Genomic DNA, 11,087 nt, shown 5'->3' with positions numbered 1-11,087 from the left:
TTTTTTTTTTTTTTTTTTTTTTTTTGGTAAACTTATATAAGAGTTTAATTATACCAGTAAAACAACAATTGGATATAAGATAAAATGAAGCCAGGATCCTAGAACACCCTCCTTACAGCCTTTGTAAAATGCAATGAAGATAAAACCTACACTTACTATGTTCCCTGTCATACACTTGACCAGGTTTGTAAAGCAAAACTTTAACAAATTCTCTGATCAAATACTGAAATGCTCTGTTAATGTCCTTGAGCATGAACTTCCTTTTGTATTAAAAAGAAAAAGGGATCTTTATTGTTGATCTTTGATGTTTTTCAGGTTGGAGTCCCCAACCCGGTCTCTAGTGATGGAGGCCCCAAAAGGAGTAGAAATCAATGCAGAAGCTGGCAATATGGAAGCCACCTGCAGGACAGAGCTGAGACTGGAATCCAAAGATGGAGAGGTGAGGGGTGAGAAAGACAGAAGTTCAAAGAGCTACAGCTCCAATAGGCCAACCCTTCCCACAACTGGTTGACCTCGGAGTTGGATCCTGTGGCATATCAAGAAAAGGAGCCAAGCAGGTTTTATTTCTCAATTAATTGAGCAGCATGATTATAAGCCAAACCCACAATCCATCAAAGTGATGATTATTTGTAAAATGCAGAGATAACGGCATGTATTCCAAGTACAGAATTATATGACCATGAAAATGAATGCTATTTTCAAATTCTCTCTCGTCACCTTACAATAAGATTTTGTTAGCCAACATAATTAAGCTGTATATATTATACACATCTGGCTCAAGATGAACTTAATTTACTTGTTGTTACTTTGTGTCACACGTTTCCTGTTTTCATTGAAAATGGGGAGGCAGATTGAACAGCTGTCCCAACCAGAACAAGCCAAAACTTAATAGGGTAAGACTAGGCAGCAAGGGAATGAAACACTGCAGATATTCATTCTCTTATGCCAACACAGCCCCAGTTGGGTGAACAGAAATGCTCCTTGTGTTTTTCCAAGCAAGACAAGCCAGTTACTACCCACCCCCAAAGTATGATTTGTCTGTAAACTTTTTAAAATGCCTTCAGGCTGGGCACGGTGGCTCACGCCTATAATCCCAGCACTTTGGGAGGCCGAGGCTGGTGGATCACGAGGTCAAGAGATCGAGACCATCCTGGCTAACACGGTGAAACCCCGTCTCTACTTAAAAAATACAAAAAACTAGCCGGGCGTGGTGGCCGGTGCCTGTAGTCCCAGTTACTCGGGAGGCTGAGGCAGGAGAATGGCGTGAACCCGGGAGGCGGAGCTTGCAGTGAGCTGAGATCACGCCACTGCATTCCAGCCTGGGCGACAGAGCGAGCCTCTGTCTCAAAAAAAATAAAATAAAATTTAAAATAAAATAAAATGCCTTCAAAGTGTTTGTGAGTGGACTTTGCTATTTAGTCATAGAGTAAAAAATCTTTTTTATTTTTTTATTTTTTTTAAGAAAAATGCTATTCCACGGGACTATTCAATGAGAGAGGTTATCAGTCTCTACCTGCTTCTGTACATCCACTCCATGGATATAAAAGTCCCCCTTTAGATTGGTATGGCATTTGCTGTTTTGTTTTAGAAGAGATAGAGCATTCAGTTATCACAACTGCCTCTTCAAGCAGCCACAAACTGCAAACCACACACATATAAAAATAGCGGCTACTTCACATATGCAGTTCATAGCTATCAGAATTTGAACTCTGGAGGAATCAGTTATAATCATAAATCTAATGGCAACTTCCACCACTGCTTATTTTATAGGCATGTTTTCTCAAAGTGTATTCTATAGACCATCAGCCCCATAAATTGTTAGGAAAAAAAAAAAGAAAAAAAAAAAGCAGATAGGCTCACTAGCATTTAAAAGTTGGAAAATGTTACATACTCTATTCTCTTCTTGAGCCCTCACGTTGCACACTGTCATAGTAGGATCTGAGAAGTCCCATAGTAAAGAAAATTGTTAAATGTCACATTTTCACATTTATTTGACTCTAGGACTCTATTCACATTCTGTATGACTTTTTTTTGCAAAATGCTAACATAGACCAATGCAGCATTATCTTGCTGGAATCTAAGCTTCTGTGAACGTAGCAACTTTCCGTCTTGTTGGTATCCAAATCTCCAGTACCAAAAATAATCAACACAGTAGGTGCTCATTAGATTTCAGTTGAATTGAACATTCATCTGTTGTTTCTGAATGTCAAGAGAAGAGATGACGGTCTCTGACCGATGCTTTCCTTCCTATTCTCTCTCTTTAGATTAAGTTAGATGCTGCGAAAATTAGACTACCTAGACTGCCTCACGGATCCTACACGCCTACAGGAACGAGGCAGAAGGTCTTCGAGATCTGCGTGTGCGCCAATGGGAGATTATTCCTGTCTCAGGCAGGAGCTGGGTCCACTTGTCAGATAAACACAAGTGTCTGCCTCTGAAAGACTATCCATAGTGGACATTGTCGGCAGCATAAAGGCCTTTTTTGGCTTTAGACACTGGCTGCCAGCTATTTTTACTAGAACACAGAAAGCCTATCAAAGACCTTTTGTGTGTGTGTACGCGTGTGTGTGCGCTTGAGTGTGTTTGCGTGTGTGGGTGGATATAAATATATATAAATAAATATAAATAAATATATATATATATCCTCTGTATAAAATGAGGTTTCAGTACAAAAGGAACCATGGGTGACCCTGTGATATCCACTGTCATTTTCCATCCCATCCCCAACCACCTGTGTGACAAAAATCTAAACACACATCTGTCCCAACATTCCCCAGACTATTCAGAATCACACAGCGTATTGGACACTGACAGAAACTTCATCTAGATGTTCGAGTAGCAGTATATCTTCTCCTTTAGTGTCATTACGAGGGAGTGATGGCGGGAATCTCAAAGTTGCACTCAAGCTCTGAGACCTTTATATATCAAAAATAGGCATTTGATTTCCTGCTTTAGCTTTCGTAAGGCTGGCTAACTTCCCCCTCTTCAAGCTAGGGACTGGCAATGCTGTAGAAGTCAGCCATAGGAACTCAAAATGGCTGGCCTACCTTGGCTACCAAACCTATTGGGGTTTTTGTAGTTGAATGAATGAGGATGAATTTCAGCAAAATTTTGAACTGCTCACCCAACTTCTGCTATCTTGCTCCCTCCAAACTCACAGATTCTCCCACAGTCAAATTAAGAGCTGTAAATCAGCACAAAATAAGATGACAGCTGCTCCTCAGTCAGCTGGAAGCTACTCAATGGCCTGATGGGCAATGAACAAATGGGTGATATGTCTCTGTTTAAAGGAAAAATGGCTTAAAAGCTGTTCTGTTCTCCCTTCTGACTTTAACCAAAAGATTTCAACCCACAATGGTCAGGTCAATCAAAATCCCTAAGAGCAGAACTCCTACCCCAAAAGCAGCCTGGAAGTCTAATTAAGAGTAGCATAAGGAACCTAATTTTGTTTAGTATGTTTCTTGGGATTGGTGGGTAATGTCAAAACATGCCCTTTATTTTTAAAGGCATGCACAGACTCTGACTTTGATCTTCTTATATATTTTCTCAGTGCTGGGATATTCATATTCTGAAATACACTATTACGTTTTCTCTAAGAAGCACTACATGCCACCAGAATTGCTCACTGAAAGATAATACAAACTGAGTGTCTTTATTAGAATCACTGTGTCCCCTGGGGCCCAGCAGTACCTGCTTCCCTGTATGTGGAAGCAGCACCCTCATTCCCGCCATCAGCTACCTCTCATCACCCCACCTTCATCATCATGCTCCAGGGTCACCCTGGCCAGCTCTTGTGCTGGGACAAGGGATTACACCATCTCTGTTCAAAGAGGCGGAAATGTGCCTATGCCTTAAGTCAATGCACTCAGCAAGGAGAAGCACATCTTATTTATCTTGTTACCTATCATTTATTTTGGGTAATTGGAGGGGAATGATTTAGTTATGACTGGACATCTTAAAAGCCAATAGACAAGCCAAATGGTTGGCAGATGTGGACTTCAAAGAGCCCAGAATGAACTCATCACTGGCTTAGACAGTCCTGGATGCCATTTGGAAAGCAGTGGCCCTGCAAGCCTAAATGAAGTAGTATTTGTAGGCCTGGGTGGCATCTGGATTTTTATTTTCCCTCAACAAGGTTTTACTTTTTCTTACTTTACAAGCAAGGGAAGTTTTGTGATAGGAGAGAAATAAAAGATATGATATTTTTTGAGATGACACTCAAGCATCAGGCTGACATTTGCACACATGGGATATAAAAGCAAGCTGTGTGTTGCTTAGTCACATAGAAGTAGATGGTGGGGGACAGCAGCATGGGTCCTAGCCTGGCCAGTGATACTGCTGGTGTCCAGACCCCAAACTCACTCCAAGCACTCTTGTTCAATATCTCATGCAGAAGAGTTGGGCTGGTCACTCTTAGGGGTGAGACCCAGTGATAGGTTGGTTTGTAGCACTAAGGTCTATAAAGGAAAACCATAAAAGACATCAGATTACTCTGGATCAGTATAATTAATATTCCCCATAGGGCCATGCTGCCAGAATCTGTATGTATCAATACAGGGTTTTTCCAAGCCAGGAAACGCCCTCCTTGGCTACTAGGAGCACCTATCCCATATCATTCAGATAAACAATAATAGCTACAAAGTCGTTTGTGGCTAGATAGGTTAAGACAGGTGATTTTTTTAAAGTGGACTGTCTTTGCATTTTGCCTTCTCAAGTTCATTATCTTTGGATGACAAAAAAGCAAAAGTTCCCAGAACCTTTTCCTTAGATTTTGTTCTAATCACCACGTGAAAGAATGAGCTTAGCATCAAAAGTTTTATGCCAATAAAAGAGACTGGTGTGATCCCACATGCAAAATTTAATCCTAAGGGTAGTGAGATCACAAATAGAATAAAAATAAGAGCAATCAACAATATAAATCAAGTACCTATTGGGAACAGATATAAAATCCTATTTTTCATTTATGCTAAGTGACCACAATATACAAAGTAATAAGCAGGAAATTTGATATGGGTTAAATTATGCATTGTGTTCAGATTTCAGAAATTGGTAGTAAAATGCATAAGTTTCTCAATGTACATCTTTTTATCCCAACACCCTCGAACTAGAATATTTGTCCATGGTCATGAGAAAAAAATTTACCTGAATTTTTGGGCGGGGGGGGAAGCTTTTACATTAAAATCTACTAATGCCTACTTTTTAAAAAATGAGATTCTTTCTAATCTTTATATATGATATTTTCTAGACAATCACACCTTTGGGTATATTAAACAGCTGGTATCATAACAAAGAGTCCAAATGAACCTTCAATATACTAGAAGTTCTAGTATGTTAATATTGTTCAGAAGATTTTTACAAATTAAAACCTGATTTCCAAATATGTTCAACATTTACTTCTATTTGATATCTGTTCAAGAAGTCATAGAAGTCTTGGGAAACTATTCAAGTATCACAGAGGTTTTCAAAAGCCCTTATAGTGACATCTACCTAGGTAAAAGCCTGACATGTGGCTTTATAATTGTTATGTTACCCAAGGGATAGATGTTATAAGCTTCAACCGGCTTTGAACATCCTTTAGGTCATTTTCTCTTTGGATAATTTTCATCACATATCCAGCAACCATAGACCAAAGTTTTCTTGAGGTTTGACCCTAGAGCAGAGGTCGGCAAACTATGACCTGGAAATCAAATCTGACTCACCACCTTTTCCTGTAAATAAAGTTTTATTGTCACATAGCCACATACATTCATTTACATGTTTTCTGATTTTACACTACAGCAGCAGGATGGAGTAGTTGTGTCAGAGACTATGTATCACACAAATCATAGATTACTTACTATTTAGTCCTTTACAGACAAAGCTTTCTGACCCCGACCTAGAGGATTTTGTGGTATGCATTGGATATAGCAGGAAAGAAAGCACATATCCAAACAGCAGTGAGTACACTTACATTTCTGTGTCAGCTTGGGAATATAGTTACTTGGCAAAGTCTTTCAGGAAGGAAACCCTTCCTTATGTTACATGTGGAAACCCTGCCTTCCAAGACATGTGGAAGTAAGTGATCCACCTGCCAGAGAAACACAGGCCCAGAGGATTCCTGGGAACAGGGAGGATGGGATTAGTGGAAGCTCAGTGAAAAAGGAAAGTTATGATCCTCCAAGACCCTTAATAGATAGACCATACCAGGTTCTGCAGGTCAGCATCATTGTGTAATGAGAAGTGAAGTAGGGGACCCTGTGGTTTAAACTTAGAAACTCTTTCCTGTAGGCTCTTTCTGCTGTCTATATTCATATAAAGTTTTCCACCTCACCCTCCCAAGTCCAGAGGAATGCCCATTCCATGGTCCTCCGGAGAACAGTTTTGACTTAACATATCTTTTTAGCCCACATCACTTCAGTTATCAACACTGCCACTGTGTTTATTGTTCCTACAGCCACACCAGGCTTGAAGGGTTAGTGGGACCAATAAATAATTGGAAGTATTGGAAAAAGCAACTTAAAATACATGGGGACAAAAAAATACAGTAAAATTCTTTTTATCAAGCTGATGCTGCGAGAAACAAGATGAATGCCAGTTTGGCTTTATTTCTAAGAATCTGGGTCTTCGTTCTCTGGTGTAGAAGGAATGCAAAAAATAATAATAATAATTTGAAAAGACATATTCTGACATCTCTGCCTCCGTGTGGTAAGGCAGGTTCCCATCAGACATTTATCCCTTTGGTCAGCTCCCTTTTGCTCATCCAGGGCTTCATACTCAATATTGTTTAAAAAAAAAAAAAAAAAAGTATCAGCTATGGATGATTCTTTGGAAGTATGAGTAGCATGGTGGGGAGGAAGGATTTTTTTTTAAATGTAAATGACCCCCATTTACCAGACCCTAATCAAAGTCACTTAAGGGAATCCCTCAGCCTTTTATTTGGAAACAGCTGAAATAAAATTAAATTGGCAACACTGCCCTAAGCAGCAGCTAGATCAGAGTATCTTGCTTTATTTCAGGCCAAAGGTAGTGTGAGGTTTGGACCAAAGAGGTAAATAGATCCATTCCAGCACCTGATACTGATTTTTCAAGGCTCTATGAAAGGTCAAAAAATTATTAAACAAGACCAGTTCTCCCTCTTCCCCCCGTCCCAAGAAATCTTAGGCACAAAAAGGATAAGGAAACAGCTCCTGGAATGATACATTTGCATGGTGCCCTAGTAGCAGGTTGGGAAAAAGTTGTAAGAAACAACCTTCAAAACAGGCCTTTTATCTCAAAGATAAAATGTCTCTCTTGTGGTCTTTCATCACTATCTCCTTGGTGGACGGTTCCCCTAGTTCCAACAGATTTGCATTAAAATAGTCAAAGCCACGGCATTGGGATGTCAGATGCATCTCTTTCTTTGCAGTAATCGGAATTTAAAATTATACAGTTGCCTCTGAATTTCTCATGCACAAAGCCAAACTACTGATAAGAGATAAAGCAGTCTGAAGCCTGCTGCTTCAGCCAGCACAGCACACCACACACGTTCGCACTTTCAAAAGCAATGTGATTTCTATGGTTCTTAAAAGCTTTCTTCATAATGGAGTCCTTGAAGTTTCTCAAGGCAGGTCTGAATGGCAAAGGGAAAATAATTACTTGTTGGAGGTCCTCCTTTTGAGTATTGTTAGAGCACACATGTAAAAGAAAACCTTTTTGGGGCAACTCATGCTCATACATGCTGTTTTCTTTGGTTCTGCCCCTACCTTCCTTTTGTAGATATTGACAGAATAGGAGGAAATTAGCATCCTTATTTGAGAAAGAGCAAGAATGTCATGAGCCCTTGATGGAACAGTAAGTGTGATGTCATAATAAAGTACTAATGACGCTATCAAATCCATCAATAAACAGTCTCAAACCTTCCAACAACAGTGCTCACTGCTGCTCCTCAACTTCAGCCCAGCAAGCAGTAATATCATCACCCATTTTGAGATTTGCAGGTGGAATAGAACAAAGAAACAGTCACTGTAAACGAGATGCATGTTTAGTGTCTAAATCCACCTGTTGCAATAGGAAGCCAGAGTGGGGTTCCAAATGCCTCATTAAGTATGTGGACAGCCTCACTAGTAGGTGAGTGAATTTAGCTTCATCACTGAACATTAGCTAAGGTCAGCTTAATACAAATATGAGGCCGACTTCGTTGGGAGAAGAGAAAACATCTACTTAATCTAAAATGTACCCCACATGCTTAGACTTGTCTAATAGTCCCTCACCTTCCAATGTCTTCACATCCTACTTCTACATTTGGGGTTTTTTGGTGAAATCAAAGATAGCTCAGAATTTCATAAAATGAGAAACTCCAAACTGGTCTATTAGGTTCCATGGGAACACTGTAGCCAAAGGATTGTCTGAGGGCAGGAAGATGACACTTGTCAACAAGGAAGACAGTGTTTCTTTAGTGCCCATGTTCATCTAATTCATGGGGTTCTAACATTTTGGGGGGCCATGGATGCTTTTGACAATCTGAACCAATGTATGAAACTTCTCCCCAAAAAGAACCACCCCACAAAATCTTGCAAAATATAAGAGATTGTCCTGGATCTGAAGCCTACCCTAAGACATGGGAAGAGTTGCATTCTATTCTTCAATTTAAAGAATATTTATTATTCACGGAGCTATTGCTAGGCACTGTGCTAAACATTTTACATACATTCTTCTATTTCATCCTCAAAACAATCCTTTGAGTTGGATTCTAATATAGTTCCAATATTCAGATGTGAAAACTGAGGCTTACAGTGGCTAAGAAGCTTGCCCAAAGCCACTACCTAGAAAATGGCAGAGCTGGAATGCAGGTTTAACTCCTGACCACTATGCCATAAAGTCACCAACATGTCAAACTAATTTTCACGTTGTTGGGACATGTCCCCTACTAGGTTTTAAACTAGATCGTCTTTGGTAGATGAAGCTATAGAACTGCTATTTCCCTGCTTTCTGTAGTCTCTCACAGTGATGCATCTATACTAAAGTATAGATACCCCAGGGGAAAATATAGAAAGCCTGCCTGAATAATAGAATCAGACCAACAACAAAAAATTAATTTTTTCTGTGTATGCTTAAGTCAAGCTTAAAAAAAATAGATAGGAAAATACCTGGGTTGTTAGGCTCACATTTAGGAGACAACTATAATACTCAACTGCCTGTGGATGTGGCTAAACAAGGCAGCATTCTGCACCCATACATCTCTTTCCTTTATACTTCCCTTCAAAAGACACATATCTTACTTTTGATCTTTGAAACTATTTGGTCAGTATTCTTCTCTACCTTTACTTGTGGTAAAACTCAAGGAAGGGATCAAATGGAAGCTCATTTCTATCACTGTCTGTTTCCCTATAAGAAAGAACTACCAGGGATTCACTGTCTGCATTAGGCATACAATGTCAGAGCTGAGCTGACCACTCTGGTTCCGTAATGGCTTTGGCCTCACACCTTAGCAGCCATCATTAATGGGCCATATCCTTCCCAGTTGCAGAATTAGCCTCCCCACAGCACTCAGGGCGTCACTACCAATTTATCTGAGTTGGAAATGAGACTCATTTGCCAATTCTTATTTTTAAAGTGGCACTCTTTAACTTTGAACCTGTATATTTTACACTGGCATCCTAGATTCAGCAATGAGGTTGGTGGCGTTTCTACTAGGAAAGGAGAAAATGAATGCATCTGAAGTTCCTTACGGCTTGGTTTCTTTGGAATGCTTTCATCTTCTAAGCAAAGGGATCAGGGTTTGATCTGTAAGAGTTAAAAGACAAAGTCATTTTGAAGATTAGAAACCAGAATGCCCTTGTTAAAGCCCTGCTGTCAACCTGCCTTCACCCAGAGCTTAGAGGGCTCCAGCAGCAAAGAGGCTGGGGTCCATCCCGCTCTGATGTGCTTTTTCCACAACACATATCTGGTCCTCTGGGAGGATTGTGGATAGAGCTCCTCGCCATACCCAAAAGACTCAGCCCCAGTGCCAGTGCTTGCCTGACTCACCCACCCCCTCCCCCGCAGCAAAACCTTAGTAAAGGGATGAGTCAAAAATGAAAAAGACTCTACAGTCAGTCAGTCAAGGATTTCCTATTTAATGGTTTAGACATCCAAATGGCAAGGCAGGAATAGATACCATTAAAAGGTCTCATAGGACTAACCTCAGCAGAGCCAAAAATCTGGCTCTCTGGAAGAGATGCAAGATTCTAGAAAAGTAACAGGAAGTGTTGCTACATCTAAAGTTAGTGAACACAAAATTAACTTAACTGTAATCTAGGCTTTCCGTGAGGGAGGGAATAAAGTTTTTCATGGATCGACCACCTCCCCCAGTCAGGTTTCTCCTTTTTTGAGATTATGAAGAAGCTGAGACATACTTCTTAAGGAGTTCGTGTTTTAGAAGGAAAAGGCAGAAGCTATCCATCATTATGCTGGCTAGATGCACTTCTGAAGAAGCAGATTCTGATGTTCTTAACAGAAATGGTGAGGTCATAGAAGTCCCATTTGCTTGGAGATTTTGAAAAAGAAACCCCATTCCCATAAAGCAATTGAGTTCAGCCTTTGGGTTATTTTGGTTTGGTTTTCTCTGGTTTGGGGTGTGATGTAAGAGGAGCTTTTTAGTTTTGTTTTGAATAGCATCAATCCTTGCACACTCTATGCAAAAATTTTGTAAGCATTGCAATAATGCTATGAATGACAAGGAACTATTTTAACTTTATTACACTTTCTGTATAAAAAAATTTGTATTTAATATTATTTCAACCGCAGTCTTGTAAAATATATTAATAAAAATAATGATTGGTAAGAAGGAAAGCACCCTTGTCCACTTCTTTAGGGAATACCTCTCTCACAGTTAATAAATCAGTCACTCCTATTGACTCTACCTCAGAATTAAATTTTCAGATTAACATCTCTTCCATATCCCTTTGATCAGCTGGGTAAGCCATTTTGGCTCTCGGGAAGAAATTCACACCAGTTGCTTTATGAAAGGAGAGCTTACTATAAGGTAAAACATGGCCTGGAATTTGGGAGTCCCCAGGATTTGGAGCATGTCAAGGGAACAGCCATGCTCAATTTCTTTTCTAATGACCTACATAGGCTTCTCTGGCCAC

General features: G+C 39.9%; 1 protein-coding gene across 1 annotated transcript in view; it reads left to right on the top strand.

Moving 5' to 3' along the window:
* SGCD (sarcoglycan delta) overlaps positions 1–10,788 on the top strand; it is a 249,246-nt gene extending 238,458 nt beyond the window's left edge. Inside the window, 2 exon segments of the mRNA XM_017854388.1 lie at positions 316–439; positions 2,265–10,788. Of these exon segments, the coding sequence (XP_017709877.1) occupies positions 316–439; positions 2,265–2,438 (298 nt within the window). The 3' untranslated portion in view covers positions 2,439–10,788.
* The last annotated feature ends 299 nt before the right edge of the window (positions 10,789–11,087 follow it).

The sequence above is a fragment of the Rhinopithecus bieti genome, unplaced genomic scaffold (genome assembly GCF_001698545.2).
Source record: "Rhinopithecus bieti isolate Rb0 unplaced genomic scaffold, ASM169854v2 scaffold_38833, whole genome shotgun sequence".
NCBI classification, from domain to species: domain Eukaryota; kingdom Metazoa; phylum Chordata; class Mammalia; order Primates; family Cercopithecidae; genus Rhinopithecus; species Rhinopithecus bieti.
Note: the sequence above shows the minus strand (reverse complement) of the source record. Positions and strands in the feature narration are given on the sequence as shown.